Source organism: Equus quagga, chromosome 22 (genome assembly GCF_021613505.1).
Source record: "Equus quagga isolate Etosha38 chromosome 22, UCLA_HA_Equagga_1.0, whole genome shotgun sequence".
Taxonomy (NCBI): Eukaryota; Metazoa; Chordata; class Mammalia; order Perissodactyla; family Equidae; genus Equus; species Equus quagga.
This window is the reverse complement of record NC_060288.1, coordinates 12,002,380-12,019,450: the sequence shown is the minus strand read 5'-3', so window position 1 is coordinate 12,019,450 and position 17,071 is coordinate 12,002,380. Positions and strand designations below refer to the sequence as shown.

At 33.8% G+C, this 17,071-nt stretch overlaps 1 protein-coding gene across 7 annotated transcripts in view; it reads left to right on the top strand.

Moving 5' to 3' along the window:
* Window positions 1-17,071, top strand: part of WRN (WRN RecQ like helicase) — a 125,833-nt gene that overhangs the window by 36,125 nt on the left and 72,637 nt on the right. For 6 of the 7 annotated variants that reach the window (XR_006886647.1, XR_006886646.1, XM_046648539.1 and 3 more), the window contains 8 exons: window positions 3,150-3,264; window positions 7,132-7,549; window positions 9,666-9,746; window positions 11,690-11,828; window positions 13,108-13,183; window positions 14,922-14,989; window positions 15,282-15,390; window positions 15,961-16,029. Coding sequence is in view for 5 of the 7 variants with exons in the window: in XM_046648539.1 (XP_046504495.1) it covers window positions 3,150-3,264; window positions 7,132-7,549; window positions 9,666-9,746; window positions 11,690-11,828; window positions 13,108-13,183; window positions 14,922-14,989; window positions 15,282-15,390; window positions 15,961-16,029 (1,075 nt within the window). In the remaining 2 variants the exon portion in view is untranslated. Of the gene's footprint in view, window positions 1-3,149; window positions 3,265-4,503; window positions 4,548-7,131; window positions 7,550-9,665; window positions 9,747-11,689; window positions 11,829-13,107; window positions 13,184-14,921; window positions 14,990-15,281; window positions 15,391-15,960; window positions 16,030-17,071 lie in introns of those variants that run through there. The other variant, XM_046648541.1, reaches the window with a different exon arrangement.

Below are 17,071 nucleotides of genomic sequence, written 5' to 3'. Positions count from 1 at the left end.
TGTACTGGGTGACAAAAGGGTGTTTCGAGGAGAGAGTGGTCATTTGGAGTGTGTGCTATAAAACAGAAAAGGGTCCATTGGCTTCAGTAACATGAAGGTGCTATAACCATAGCAAGAGTGGAGTAGTGGAATGATGTGGGTGGAAATCATATTAACATGAATAGAGGACTAAGTTAGAGCTAAGGAATGTGAGAAAGCATGTGTAAACAACTTTTTTTAGAAGCTTGGTTTGGAAAGGGAATATTCATTTATTCATACAACATATTTGTTGAGTGTTTATTATGATCAGGCACTGTTCCAGTTGCTGGGGAAAATGCACTAAACAAAACAGACCAAGCCTCTTCACTTCAGTTGACTGAAGTGAGGGAATGAGCCCTGCGGACATCCGAGGGGAGAACCCAGCCGGCACAGGGGAAGGAAAGAGCAGAGCCTCTGAGGGTGGCTGCCTGCCTTGTCTGAGGGACACGAGTAGAACTGAAGTGAAATGAGTAAGGGCGAAAGTAGTAGGAAAATGAAACTAAAAAGGTAGCTTGGGCCAGATCGTTTAGGGCCTTATAGGCTGTGATTCTGACTTAATATTTTATTAACTAAAATAAATACAATGATGAGTGATGGGAAGCGTTTACAGGATTTGAAACAGGAGAATGACAGGATTAAATTTTTATTTTACGAGGATTTTTCTGGCTGCTATCGGAGTGGGGTGTTGAGGCGGGCAAGTCAGTTAGGAGACTCTTGCAGTCTCCAGGCAAGAGATGGTAACTGTTCAGACTAGGCTGGTAGCAATAGAGGAGGTGAGAAGTGGCAGACTGTGTATATATTTTCAAGGTATATATTGTGAAAGATTTGCGAGTGAATTCTCCATAGGGGGTAACAACCAAGATAATTTGGTTGGATCAGCTGAGTGAATGGAAAGGCCAGTTACATTGGAAGAATTATGGGAAGAGCAGGTTTTGGTGAGAAAAATCTAGATTTCAGTTTTAGACATACTAAATTTTAGATGGTTGTCGATATTTAAGAAGATCGATTAGTTGGGAATGTGATTCTGTAGTTTAGGGGAAAGGTAGAGGTTGAAAATATAACTGGGAATTGTCAGCATACAGACGGTAGTTAAAACAGTGAAACTGGATGAGATAAAATAAGGAGTGAATGGAGTACAGAAGAGAAGAGGCCCAATTACTGACATCAAGAGCACACCAGCAGTCAGGAAGATGAGGAGAGTGCAGCCGAGAGGACTGAGAAGGGGCAGTCATGATGGAGAAAATAGAGGAGAAGTGGTGTTCTGAAGATAAGTGAAGAAAATATTTTAAGCAGGAGGAAGTTACCAACTATTTTAAATACTTCTGAGGGTTGGAGTGAGATGAGGGCTAGAATTAACAATTAGATTTGACAGTATGGAGGCCATTGGTAACCTTTCCAAAGCAGGTCTGCTGTTTTGGTGGGATGGAAGCTTACTTGGCATCAGTTTAGGAGAAAATGGGAGTAGAAAATTAAGACAGTGAGAATGGATACCTCTTTCAAGGAATTTTGCTGTAAATGAGAAGAGGGATATGAATACAGACTAATTAGCAGATTGGGGGTTGGAAAATGAGATAGTTCTCTTCTTCTTGTTTCTGTTTTCTTAGTGAAATAAAAGGTGAAGTTGTTCTCTGAGTGAAAGGAGGGACAAGCAGATGTTGGAGGCCTGGAGAGAAAGAAATAGCTGTGAAATAGTCATCTTGAGAGTGGGAAAGTGGGAAATGTAGAATAATTAACAGTGATTACTGAGGGTTCATTTGAGATCTGTGTCATGAATTTAAAGCAAAGTGAAGTGAGTCATTGAAGTTGTGTTTTATTTTCAGCTGTATTCAACTGCTCGAGTGTAGGCATCAAGTTGGTAAAAAAGCTTGGTTTAATTAGAATGGGGGTTTTGTCAGGTAAGTCCCATGGAGAGAGGAAGGAGCAAAAGAGTTGAGAGTCCACAGAAGGGAATGATTACTACAATATGGGTAAGAAAGGAAAGTAAGACATGGTGGGGAGAGGGAGTGGGAAGGATAATGGGTAAGGAAAAGGTGGTGAGTCTGGATTTAGTTCTGAGAGTGTGCAAGAATTATATTGGGGCAAGCATGCTGATGTTCAGAGGGCGTAATGCCTACAATTGGAGTTTGGAAGAGTGGTGACTTTTGGCGATTATAAAGTCAAGGGTATGACTATGGGAATGGGTGGCTCAGGTCAGCTGAGGAGAATATTGTTGGAAATGGAGAGATCAAGGCACTGAAAAGGCCACACTTTTAGCTGGAGCATCTCTGTGAATGTTGAAATCACTAGGAGTTATCACAAGAGTAGTAGTGACGGGAAAGACAGTGAACTGGGTGCTAAAGCCTTCAATGAATGAAAGGATGTGATTTTTTTGTTTTTTTATTAATGTTATGATAGATTACAACCTTGTGAGATTTCAGTTGTACATTTTTGTTAGTCATGTTGTGGGTACACCGAAAGGATGTGATTTTGAGATCACGAGATAACTGCAGCAATCAGGAATAACAGGTGGTGTAATCCTATGTTATATGCTTCAGAGGAGCTGGCCTTTTTAAAGGACGAGAGGAGTGTTGATGAAGAGTAAGAAATTCTGAGCAGGGGAGGGGTTTGGGAAAGGAAGGCAGGTTCTGTGGTGTTGGTGGAGAATGGTGTACCAGACAGAATGAAGTTGAGAGTTTGGAAGGTGCTCACTGATTAGAAAGACTTGCATTTTATTTGGGTGATGACTGGCAATGAGGGCAATGAAGAATGGCTGTTGGGTAGAGTTATGTTTAAGAAACTGTATTTAATAAGTAGCAGCCCACATGGTGTTGCATTGATTTCTGATTTTGAAATGGTGGCAGATGAGTTCAGAGTCTCATTTCTACTTTCTTTTCTGCCTAGGTTGATAACCACTGGGTTGTAATATGTATGAATGCACATCACTTGGAATTTACTCTAAAATTTAAATAGCGAAATTTGAAAGGGAAGTAAAGTGACTGAGGTGATTTGGATATAGGATAAGGAAGTCTTTTTGTTGGAATTCATTTAAAGAAAGAAAATGAACATGTGAGCCCTAATGCTGTTTAAATAAATGGCTAAATAAATATTTCTGCTTTGTGGTTTGAAAATTAATATTGATTCTATTTTTCCAGAGGAGGAACTTCTTTTTGGTGACGTGAGGAAACAGTTGACTTCAATCTCCGAGGAGATGATGGATCTGGCTAAGCGTCTTCCTGACACTTTCAGAAAGTTGGAAAATCCACAGAGGTTAAATCTTATCTGTTTTTATCGATTCTGTTGCTTCTTAGTGCATTTTCCTATATATGAAAAATTACTGTCTGTTAGGGTAGACTCAAATAAATTTGCTTGAATACGTGCACACAGACTGACATATAAATTTGAGAAATATCTTCCAGTTGTTAAATTGTGCATCAAACATTTTAAGACTTTTCTGTCTGCTCTATAGGATGTTTTATGAAACCCAGTAAAATAAAATTCATAAGTCCACATGAAGTAAAATATTTAAGATTCAAAGTTGTGTTTTTCTGTCTGTTTATGGGCATCTATCCTTTAATTATATTTATAGTTTGGTCACTTGAAATCTACAAATAAAAGCAACTTTTAGACATCAGTAGACAATTAGAACAAGAGGCATTCAGCTTTTAAAGATCTTTTTATAGCTAAAGCACTAGATAACTTGAGATATTTGGATTAATAGACGTTGGACTACTGGTGCTGTGTAATTACTTCTTCTAAAAGCAGGAATGCTCTTGAACAGAGAATGATTACGATGTGGTAATATAATTTTGAGGCAAAAATACTTTGTAGAAATGTGAAGCAGTTAGTTGAAATAGAATTCTGATTCTGACAAAATGTGATGTTACTGTATTCTTTTTTGGATGCAATTTGTGATATATTTTGATTGAGAGATTTCAAAATATGATAAAGAAATTTAGCTCTTTTTCAGAGTCATTTTTCCTCCTAGCCATTTCTTTTAGTAGTTTTTATGTAACTGAGAATTTCTGGAAGATAATGGGGGAGGGTTACCAGTAAAGCCATTTCCTATTCATTTTTACGTTTTTCCCTTCATGAAAGAAGAAAAATCACCATTTACGTGATGTGTACATGCATTTCAGATCTTTGTTCTAGCAATTAAAGTATCTACTGAATGTAAATTGCATATGCTTAATGCTTTGCTTTGTAACACCAAAGCTAAATAGGTTTTCTTAAAATTTGAGAATAGGAGATACTAGATATATTTTTAGTAAAGATAAATCTTGTAAAGTTTTAGTGTCAAAACAACAACTAGTTAAATCTCTTATTTTAGATTCTTTGTAACAAGTCTACAGTAATACCTGACTTATCTAGATTACACTTCAGAACCAGAGGGGACCAAAAAGGCCTCTGAGCAGCCAAAATATGTGCCGTCAGCATGAATTCAAGCTCAGTGAATTCCAGTGGAGTGCATGAGGCCACATTCAGAACATGTTTGCTTTTCATTTATAGATACAGTTTTACAAGCTTGGATATCCAGTTAAAATGAAAACCAGGTATGGATGAGGAATGGTATGCACATGACAACAGCTGGAAGTTACAGCTGGCAGTCTGTGGAGTGGACAAACTGTAAGAATTAGAACTAAGAACTCTTAAAATAGAGTGGTTTGTGGTTTGTTACTGCAGGGAACAGCTTTCTGCTTCAGTGGATCTGGAGGGTATTGAATTATACAGTATGACTTAGTCATTGATTTAAATTCAGTGCATATCTGTTGCCTTGCCGTCATGTACTTGACATTCTGCTGGGTGCGGAGACTGTCTGCAGGCTACTAATATGCATAATAACAATCCTAAGAAAGAAGGAAAAGTACACTATGCCTTATTGAAGAAGGCAGGACGGCCTTTGATATTTGTTAGGGTAAATTGTTATCTTACATGAAACGTGTCATTTTCTGATGTTAGCACAGGATAAATGAGCCCTTGTAGTCTTGTCAGTCAATCTGTATGTCACTGTTGCTGTGTTTATATGTGGCAGCGTTCCTCATGCATTTAACAAGTAAACTGTGTCACGTATCTGTTTCTACTAAAGTATTTTGGCATACCTTGGGGGTATTGTGGGATTGGTTCTAGACTGTGGCAGTAAGGTATTATTGCAATAAAGCGAGTCCCATGAATTTTTTGGTTTCCCAGTGCACATAAAAGTTATGTTTACACTATTCTGTAGTCTGTTAAGTATGCAATAGCTTTATGTCTGTAAAACAAAGTGCATACCTTAATTAAAAAATACTTTATTGCTAAAAAAATGCTAACCATCATCTGCACCTTCAATGCATGGTAATCTTTTTGCTGGTGAAGGGACTTATGAAAAACATAGTATCTGTGAAGTACAGTAAAGTGAAGTGCAATAAAATGAGTTTTGCCTGTTGTTCTTATATTTGAATACCTGTGTGTAATGCTAAACATTCTTTATAAGATGTAAAAAATTTTAGAGTGTTAGAATTAGTGAGTTTTTAGGTTTTGAACTTAATTTTCCTTTTGATTTTGTTTGTGTTGATGTAGACTTTGTCATCTTAAGCTTGAATCCAACTTTGGAGTGCTGTTAATGGTGCTATTTTTACTATGGAAATAACTCATGAAACAACTCAGCATTTTTGATAGTTTATTTCCATGAATGATCAAATTTTTATTTGAATCATCAATATAAAACTTAAAAAGTCATGTCAGATTCTATTAACTATTGATTTTAATACAAAAATTAGAAGAGCTAAACAAAAGCATTAGTTAAATAGTAAAATGTCTCTTTGCTCTTCATATTCCCTTTTCTCCCTCTAATTTCCACTTTTATGAAGTAACTAAAAATTGCTTTAATAAGGCATCTAACCAACAAATAAGATAGTGTGCCTCATTTTACACTCCAGTGGTGGTTTTCCTTTGCAGTTAACCAGGTTTGGTTATAGTATAGCCATTTAAAATCACTAAGTCATATAAAGTACAAGCTGCATACTAGATATCTAATAGAATCACTGATTTAAAATAAATAACAGAAGTGCTCCAGGGACAAAGGTTGACTGAGAAAGGAAAGGAGGGAACTTTCTGGAGGGATTGTAATGTTCCATATTTTAATAAGGACTTTGGTTACGTGGGTGCATGCATGTACACTTAAGACTTGCAAATGTTATATTAGTAAATGTAATTAAGGAGTTGAGTTCATATTTATTCATATAGATTCATATACGTCTTTTCCATGTTTTCTTGCTTGTTATATTTGTCCACTCATGGGAAGATTGTTTTTCTATTCCAAAGAATATGTTTAGTTTTGAGGTTTTTGAAGATGCAAAATAGCATCATTTTTGAATTAAAACATAAATACTCTTATGTATTGGGACTGGTAATTGATCAGTAAATTGAAAAAGTTAGGTAAAACATGGGATCCTAAAAACGTTCTTTTGACTTAACATATTAATGTATATTTGGTTCCTAATCTTTTGATAACATAATGGCTTTTTCATGCATTATAGGCCTGCTGCTTGGAGTTCTGAGTGTTTCTTGTTTAAAGCACACCCGGAATATATCATCTACAATTTCCAGTTTCATTTTGTTTAAAATACAGGAGTGAAAACTTAAGACACTTGAAGCAATCTGAATGCAGAGTCCTAGGAGTTTTTCAGATTTTTCCTCCAAACTTTTATAGTTCTTTTGACTATAGTTAATCAGATAGAACTTTTTATTTAAAAAGGAAATTTGGAAAGTCCACGTGTTCAACTTAGAATCCAATGAAATAGTTTTTTTTTTTTTTTGGTGGTCATTTATCGTTGACTTGATTTACATTTAATTTGATTACCATAAAGAGTATAACTGGTATAAGCAGTTACTTTGGGACCAAACACTGCTAATGCTTAGTAAGCATACATGTCAACTGTTGAATGCAGAAGTGCCTTACTGTACTAGACAGGAGCTCACAAGCTATTCACATATGGGGGAATTAGGGAATGAAGAGCAGCTTTAATCCAATGTGTCCTTTAAGTGAAAGTCAGTTTAGAAAGCTTCTACTTGTTTAAAATGCATTAAAACTTGTCCTTATAGTTAATTAAAATTGTAATGCAATTAAAATTGAATTAGCCTCTCTTAAAATTTTTATAGGGTTTCTGTACTGTTGAAGGATATTTCAGAAAATCTCGATTCATTGAGGAAGATGATATTTGGTTCTACCGAGACCGAATTGAAGCCTAGCGGCAATTCTAGCTTACTACCATTGGGAGACCCGACTGCTGGTGGAGTACTACAGAAACAAATTAGAGAACATAAAATTTTTACTGAAGTTAAAGATGAGACATGGGACACAACACTGGATAATTTCATTAAAAATGATGGAGAAAATGTACTTGGAAATGAAGTGAAAAGAAAAGACGATGAATTTGAAGATGAACTAGAAGCCAATAAGTTGAAAGAGGAAACAGAAAGAATTATGTCATTAGATATCACAGAATATGAACTCCAAATTTTGGAACAGCAGGCTCAGGAAAAAAATCTTAGTGATGTTACTTACAAATCTCCTGAGGTACTAAATCAAGAGAAAACAATTTCATTCACTATTAGGGGTTGGCAGATTTTTTTCTGTAAAGGGGCAGATAGTAAATATTTTAGGCTTTGCAGACCACACAGTCTCTGTTGTAACTACTCAGTTCTGCCAATTTAGTGTGAAAACAACTATAGACAAATGTAAACAAATAAACCTGTCTACATTTCGTTAAAACTTTGTTTACAAAGACAAAAAGCGGGCTGGATTTGGCTTGTGACCCATAGTTTACTGCTCCTTACTTAGTATAATAAGCAGCATCGTATAGTCTTATAGTGGAAAGATTTTATAGTGTCAATACGTATTTGTTGTAATTTGCTATTTTAGCTTTTTTCTTGCTTTTTACATAACAGGTATCTCTGCTTTTTGTGGATTCCCGACATACCTTCTAGTGCTTACTCTCCCAAACCTGATTTTGGGGAGTATTTTTATTTCCTCATATGGGTTTTCTCTACTTGTTATTGTGAGAGGGTTTCTAATAAACTGATGTTTTTTGCTTGACTCTAACCTTTTCTGTCATCTGGAGAGTCACCAATCCATGTTTTTTTCTTAATAGATTATTGTTAAATATTCCATATTCTCAACTTCATGTTTAGATTTCTAATTATTATGTTCTGATTCAATTAAGTTGTGAAATTATGTTTTTCTCCTGGCTAAGTTATGCGTAGTTTTTGAAACAGTGAAGTTGTGTTAGAGGAATTATTGTGTTTCTTTTATTATAAAGACACATCATAAAAAGAGATATCATATAGCTGTATACTTTTATCACATAATTGTTGTTCATCAGTTAAAAAAATTACCTAGAGTGCCCATATTTGGTAGAATTTTATGCATTTTCTTTTGCAGTAACTTTTTAAAATTAGATTTGCAAGTCATTTATTAGGGTTATTTCCTCCTCAGTTTTCTAATGGCGCTCAAAGTCTCAGTGTTTAAAAAATTGTCTATGTTTGGTAACTGTGTTAGCAATCACTTCTATTAGTGTATAAATGCATTTTGTTTTAAAGTTGTTTTCAAACTATTCTCATACCAACCACTTCTAAGACAGATTCCCCTTTGGGGAAATATCTTTTGCTAACGTCTGCATTAGTCTTTAATTTTCTAGAAATTTCTCATTAGGTATACACTTTAGAATGATATGTTTCATATAATGATACAGAATTGTGATCAGGATTTCATGATCTGACTGATATCTTTTATCCCAATTCTTGCCAATTTTTATTCTGCAATAATTATTAGCATTTTTTTCCTTTAGTCATTAAAGACCCCATTTAAAAAGTAAAAGAATTTTTCTCTTGTATAAGACTTACAATCTTTTCTTAAGGCTTAGTTTTTGCAGGCTAATTAAGGCTATACTTCCTTTTCCTACTTTCAACATAAACATTAGACATATTGGGGAATGCTTTTTCTATATATGTTTTGTGGGTTTCTTTTGTGCAGGTTCCATGCTTTTGGACACTTGCTTCCTGGGGATTGCCAAATTATTGTTAAAGCTCCTTATATCCAAACATAAGCTATGTCTGAATAAATAAACTTTTGTGACACTGTTTTTCAAATACGTGTAGATGCTATTTGTAAAATAGCAATATATTTAAAGGTATTATTACAATCATAGTAGCTTTTGGTGATCTTTTTTTAAATCAGTGGATATAAAAGAACACCTGTTGTTGCTGGCTTTGTACAGAATTTTCCAACATTGCAAAGAAGTTGCTGTAGTCAAAAACTTTGGGAAACACAGTTTGACATTTTTTAACCATGGTTGAACTTGTCATTTTGTATTCTCATTTAGAGGGTGGGCTTTATTTCAAGTCTGTTTATCTTGTCTATCTTTCCAATTATATTTCTTTCTGTTTTTTTTTGTTTCTTTGTTTCTTTCTTTGTTTTTATGTTTATTTTTCCTTCTCTTTCTGCCTCCCTACTACCCTCTCTCCCTTTTTACCTACGTATCATATAAACATAAATATGTCTTATAAATTTATCTGCTAGAGAAGAAGAGGAAGTTGTCTAAAGATATCTAGTGTATAGGAACTTTATTTTGTAGAAAAGAGGATATGAAGTCAATTATATTGGAAATTAATGTTTGAAATACTTTTTTTTAAAGCATGTATCCTCCAAGGATAATGAAGAGGATGTATCTTATATAATTGAAAGTGATGAAGATTTAGAAATGGAGATGCTTAAGGTATGTTTAAAAGTATAGAAAATTACTTCCAGTTATTTCCAAAGGATATGTAATTAAGTAAAGTATTACCTAATTCTAAACTGGTCCCACCACAATGAGGTTGCTATCAATTATGTAACATTATATTTTTTCCAGTTCATATTTCTTTACAGCTTTATATGTCTATGAATAATATTTTAGTGATAGTATACTAATTTTTACATACTAGAAAGCATGCTGCTATGTTTTCTCTGTTCCCTCTTAGGTCACTTTCTTTTCATCTTTTTCTGGAATGTGGGTAGTGATTCAGCTCTCCAGTATTGAAATAAGTTTCTCTTTCTTCCCATCTATGTATGTCCCCTTTTATTTGGAAGTTCTACTTTGATACATTCAATATTCATCTCTACTTTCTTTGGTTTTATTTACTATGGATATTTTATATTTATTATATATAATTTTCTAATGTTTTAAATGATTCCGTTTTCCCCAATTTTATTATATAAGTTGAAAATATTATTTTGTAATTTATGTATTTTCTACCCCTTCACTCAACCTCCAGTTTCTTTTTTAGGTTTTGTGAACTAAGGATGGACAATAAGAAAGAAAAGCAAAAATTTAGCCAAATTAAATGAAAAATGAAGAAAAATACAGTAGTTCACTCTTATGCATACTTTTTATTCTTCATCTTTAGGTCAATGTGATTTTTGTTTTTTTGAAATGAGGTTAGGTTCCTGATTCTTTAGTTTTGAGACAGCGTAGTGAGTAGTGATTAGGAATGTGGATTCTGAATTTAGATGTGGGTTTGAATACCAGCTTCTCCATTTATTAGCTGTGTGATTTTGGGCAAGTTTCTTAGCCTTTGTGATACTCAGTTAACAGTTGTAATTATTATTTAAGGTGTTACTTGTGAAGAGCTTAGTATAGAGTCTGGAATTTTTAAGTGTCCAGTAAATATGAGCTAGCACTAATAACAGAACGTAAATACCAAATTATATTCCTTCATTGATTAACCATTTCTCTGAGGAGTACTGTTCAAGTAGTGCATTTGTAGGATACTTGTGTACTTCTACAAACTTATATATTGAACCTCTTAGAAGGCAATCTGGATGCCCATATGAAAGAACTTTATTTTCAAAATGCTTTTCTAAGTATGTTTGTTGACTTGAATAAAAAATCAGGAACAGAATCACGTTTTTCCCCTCTCCAGGCTTGAAATGAATACACTTTTTTTAAACCTTTAAAGTCAAATTTATTAAATGGAAGGTTTAATAAAAAGAGAAAATGACAACTGTGGTTTAGTAATTCTTCCTGTCACTTCTCAGTAAAAAATTTTGGAGGTGAAATAGTTTTGAAATATCCTAACACTCTTTAAATTGATCGTCTTCACTTAGAGGAGGAAATCAGATATTGTCAAAATAAAAACAAATAACTTTATTTCACATTTGTAATATTCCTTTCCTAAAGTTATTTGAATCTTTTTTGTTGTTGTTGTTTTGACGCTTCCAAAACCACATTTATTGTTTGTTTATGATTTAAACCTTATGCTTACTCAAAAAGGATGTAACTGACACTGACACGTGTTATAGAGAAACTCATTACAAAGGTAGCATTAAAACCCACATTGGCCCTTTCAGAATTGAAAACATTGAAGTGTGATAAAGAAAAAATGTTTCAAGTTATCTAAAGTCAAAATTTATGATAACTTTCCCCAGAGACAGTTCATTATATGCTATTAATGAACACTGTTCATGCTGAAAGTATTCCATCTTTGGCCTTGTGCCTTAGAAACCATTCTTGAGCTCATATTTAAACCGGAGCACACATGTTCTTTTGTGGTATTGCTTGCACATCTGCCAGCTTTGAACAAAATTGTAGGCTCTGTAAATAATACTCCTTTTGTGTTTGGTGAAAAAGATATGACACTGTTGATGGTTTTGCTTTTAAAATTTCTTTTAAACTTCCAGACTTTAGAAAACCTAAATAGTGTCACGGTAGATCCAATTCATTCAAAAGGCACAGAAATGGAAGGAAATCTGGATGTTCCTTTTGAAGATGAGGAAGATGAGAGTGAAGCTGTTGAAGAGGAAGAAGAAGATGATGAAGGTAAGCACTGTAATACGTTTGGAATGACTCACCTCTGATACTTACCACTGAATTTGATTTAGAGTCTAGTTTTTAAACCTTTGGGAGGTTAAGGATTTTGTGATATTGTTAATTAGGTCCTAAAAACTTGTTACTAAATTCCTCAGTATTTTGGTCTCCATAAAGCACAATCTTACTACTTATAAAGGAGAGTAATAGAAGTGTTGTGTCATTTGGTGAACATGGTGATGTGAAATTTTTCATCCTGAATTTTATATTTTGTTTGTTAAAATCATAAAAAAATCATTAATTATATTAAACGTTATTGTAAATGGCGTAGATACATAGTGTCTCTTCTTCAGGAGCTTATTACTTAAAACAGGTTGTACAGGAACAAATAGCAAAATGGACTAATTTTCATGCTGTGTATGCTAACCATAGTAAAGAATCCACTAAGTGAACCTTCTGTTATTTAAGTGTAAGTAATAGCATTAATTATAGCAAACTGTGGGGTCTTCTCATAAAGCAGAACTCTCTCTAGAGCTGGATTTCATCAGTGTTACAAAGTGGAAAATTTTAAATATATTTTGTATGTGGAAGATATATGAAGATGTTAAAAAAAATTGTTTTTCCCTTTTTCTTGTATCAAATACGGACATGATACCTCCAAATCAATTTCATTTTCTATTTAGAGTTGTTAAAGCTGAGAAGTATAATAATGAATTTTCATTTGTTTAAAGATGAATTGTCTTAATTCTTTGCTTTGCTCTTTCTTGGCCACTTATGAACCCTTAAACCTGAGAAGAAAATGAAAATCAGTTAGGTAATTTTGACGTAACTTCTTTATTCTAGGCAGTTAGAATTTTGGTCAAAGATTTGGTGGAGTGGTAACTAAAATTAAGATTTCATTTTATCTGTGGATTTTATTTGTGACACTAATGTAATTTCTGATTACCATTTTTATAAGATTTGGATTGGTATATTGCTTTCCATGGTTGGGTCTAAACGTTAGTTTTTAGAAGGGTAGCAAATTCCAAAACATTGGTTTTTGACAGTGCCAGCAAAAGTGTGAACCACAACAAAGTTCTAATCCTTAGTATTAGCTGATAATCAAAGTATTAACTGGAGTCATGATTGGTACCCAGATGGCCAAATTAGTTGGATTTAAAAGGCAGAGAACAGTAACCTTTGGTATCTATCACTGTATTCTTTAAAAGAAGCCAGTGAAATAAAACTTTCCTTCCCTCTTACCTTGTGTGCTTCTATTTTAACATAATGCCCATTTTTTTTTTATCTTCAGACCGTTTGTTACCAGGACCTAATGCAGAGCAAGTGATTTGCCTCAAGACCTACTTTGGCCATTCCAGTTTTAAGCCGTGAGTATAATCTCAGTTAATTAAATTGCATATTTCCTATTTTATTGCAAAGGAAACAAGGCAAATAATCCATCCATTTAACAGTAATAGCCCAACTTCGCTCTAGTTTATACATGCTGCACTGTATTTCCTGTGAGTGACTACAGAGTTATTTTGAAGTAATATTTATATAAAATTCATATCTGCAAGTTGTTCTTATAAGTCAAGAAAGTGGTTTTCCTTACTGTAGAGAATTCTGGGTAGAAACCAGTTTAAGTACATTAATAAATGAATCTTAATGCTGACTTTTCATTAAATAAGTATCTATGTGCCTATTGTGTGCATCTTATTGTCCAAAGCATGCTGATATAATAGAAATTCGTAAGACAACAGTTTGAAGAACAGTGATAATTTTATCAGTTTTAATATATTCAAATGTATTTACATCTGAGTATTAAAATGAGATGAGAAACAAGTAAATTTGAATAAAACTGAGAAGAGTGCAAAAATCTAGACTGGATTTTTCTGATTCTGGGAATTTAAAATTTAATCCATGTTTATTTCCTTTTTTATTTTGATCTTAAAATTTTTTTTTTATTAAACTATGTCCTACATACAGAATAGTGCACACAAATGTACAGATCAATGAATTTTCACAAACTAGGCCTCCTCTGTAAACAGCACTCAGATAAAAGAGAATAGGTCATTATCAGCACACCAGGAGATCACATGTCCAATTGATTTTTCTCTCAATGTTTTACTAAAAAAGTTTTCAAAGATAAAGTTGAATTTGTTTGTACTATGAATGCCTGTATTTTAAACATTTTACTCTACTTGCTTTATCACATATCCTTTGATCATCTGTCTATCCATTCCTTAATCCATCCAGTTTTTAAAATGCATCTTACAGTGAACTGTGGGCAACATTAGACTTCTCCCTAAGTACTTCAGCATATGAATCAGTAACCATAGTTAAATATTTATGTTTTTTTCTTTTGATGTAAAATTTACATACAAGGAAATGGTCAAACCTTAAGTGTACATTTGCAAGTCTTAAGTGTATATGCATGCACCCATGTAACCTAAGCCCTTATTAAAATATGGAAGATTAGGGGCCGGCCCGGTGGTGCAGCGGTTAAATTCGCACGTTCCGCTTCTCGGTGGCCCGGGGTTCGCTGGTTCGGATCCCGGGTGCAGACATGGCACTGCTTGACACGCCATGCTGTGGTAGGCGTCCCACATATAAAGTAGAGGAAGATGGGCCAGATGTTAGCTCAGGGCCAGGCTTCCTCAGCAAAAAGAGGAGGACTGGCAGTAGTTAGCTCAGGGCTAATCCTCCTCAAAAAAAAAATAAATAAATAAATAAAATAAAATATGGAAGATTATAATCCCTCCAGAAAGTTCCCTCATTTCCCTTCTCAGTCAACCTTTGTCGCTGGAGCATTTCTGTTATTTATTTTAAACCAGTGATTCTGTTGGATATCTAGTATGCAGCTTGTACTTTATTTTATACTTGAGATGTATGTAATAAAATTTAATACATATACCATAGAAACTCCTAATTGTTCAGTCTTCTTAAATGGGAGGTTGATCAAATGGGGCTCTTTGTTTTAAAGTTCTGGGGCTGATACATTTTTATACTGAAGCTTAAAAATGTAAAGGAAATTCAGTTAGAGAAAGTGAAAAAATTAAAAGGATTTCACCTTGTCCCTTGGGTTTCTTGTTAGTACAAAACAGCTTTTTGCTTATCATTCTCCAGGGTTCAGTGGAAAGTGATTCATTCTGTATTGGAAGAAAGAAGAGATAACGTTGTTGTCATGGCAACTGGTAAGTTATACTTACGCAAATAACCTAATCCTTTAAAAAACAAAACTTAAATGTTTCGAAATGCTTAATCTTTCGTTAAACTCTCAAAATACAAATACAAATACAAATGCAAATGATGTAAAATATAGAAGAGAGTGAACTGAGAGAAGATGCTCAAATTTATGCATCATTACCTCTTAGGAAGATAGCATATTAATAGTGACCCTTCATCTCATACAAGTACATTGTAAGAAGAAATTGAAGTACCAAGGCTTTATTTTTATTTCTATGAGTGCATTATTTTTATTTCAAGGATATGGAAAGAGTTTATGCTTCCAGTATCCACCAGTTTATGTAGGTGGGATTGCCGTTGTCATCTCTCCTCTTATTTCTTTGATGGAAGACCAAGTGCTCCAGCTTGAGTAAGTAATGTTTTCATTGCCACATTATCACCCCTTTTTTTAATTCAGTGAAGGAAACATCTGATCTATCATGTTATGTTAAAATCTATTTCCTAGTAACACATTTCTATAAGTGTTGCTTTATCTTTATCAGTAATAAATGACACTTTAGTGGAGGAACTTTTCTTCTTTCTTGAGCTCACTGTAATTCAAGGCTACCAAGTGGCATGATAAAAATTTTTTTAAAAGCAAACTTTATGTCAATTTACATTGCATATCTCAAAATTCTTTTCTTTTGGCTACCCTTGCTCTTTAGCTTTGTATGAAGTGTATGCATGGAAGTACGTTTTTTAGTTACAAAAAAATTTTTAATTTCTTTAACCTGAGCTTGCATTCTTTTTGGAAAAACCCACCTTAATAGCCTGCTTCCTTGAAGGAATTTGTTTATAAAATTAGTGAGTTACAAAAAGAGTGAGGATTGCAAAGAAGAGGAATATGTACATCATTGTATTCTTTATTCCTTCTCACTTAAGAATGAAGTTGATATTTGTGGTACATACATGTCTCCAGAATATTTTTTTTTCCTTATAGAATGTCCAACATTCCAGCTTGTTTTCTGGGATCAGCACAGTCAAAAAATGTTCTAGAGGATGTTAAATTGTAAGTAATTTATGTGATTTCTGATCATATGGTCAGGTGTCTATGGTATGTGAGAGAATTTTGTACACACAGAAATTTTATTTAATGCATGCACAAAATGTCCATGATTTAAAAATGTACTTTCTTTTTATAGTACATTTGCAGAACTATTAATTTTAAAATCTTTCAAACTTAAAGAAACCTCTTATTTTCAGTTCTTGGCCTGTAAGGTTAGCACTGTGATCATGGAATTGTAAAAGTTTGGTTTTGGGAGAGAACTTGGAGAGTATCTAGCTTTGTCTCACTTTACAGATCAGGAAACTTAGGCCTGGAGAAAGTAATTTGCCCAAAGTCACTCAGGGAGTAAATGACTGAGCAGGGCCTGGATTCTAGATCTCTTGCCCCAGCAGTACTATCATGACATAATTCTTACCAAAGAGCTCAGACACAAACAAAAATACGTGTGTATATATTAATACATGCACATACACACATGCGTTTACTGAGTTTTGATGAATGCGTACAAATATGGAACACAAACCCATATCATGATATAGAATATTACTGTCACTCCAGAAAGTTCCTTCACGTCCCTTTCCAGTCTGTCCTTCTGTCTTCCATCCTAAAGCAAACCACTGTTCTAATTTTTTGTACTGTCCTTTTGTCTGTTATAGAACTTCGTATAAATGGAGTCATGCAGTATGAACTCTTTTGTGTAAGATTTCTTTCATTCAGCATGATGTTTTGAGAATCTTCCATGTTGTTGCATGTGTGAATAGTCTTTTTTTTTTTAAATATCAGAGTGGTATTTCTTTGTATGAAAATACCACAGTTTGTTTTTTCATTTCCTTATTGATAGACGCTGCAGCTGTTTCTAGTTTTGGGCAATTACTAATAAAGCTGCTGTGATCATTTCTATAAAATCTTTTTTTGAACATATGTTTTCTCTTTTCCTAAACATTTTAAATCACCTTTATTGAGGTGTAATTGACATACAATAAACTTTACATACTTAAAATGTGTAATTTGGTAAGTTTTGACATAAAAACATCCACGAAACCAT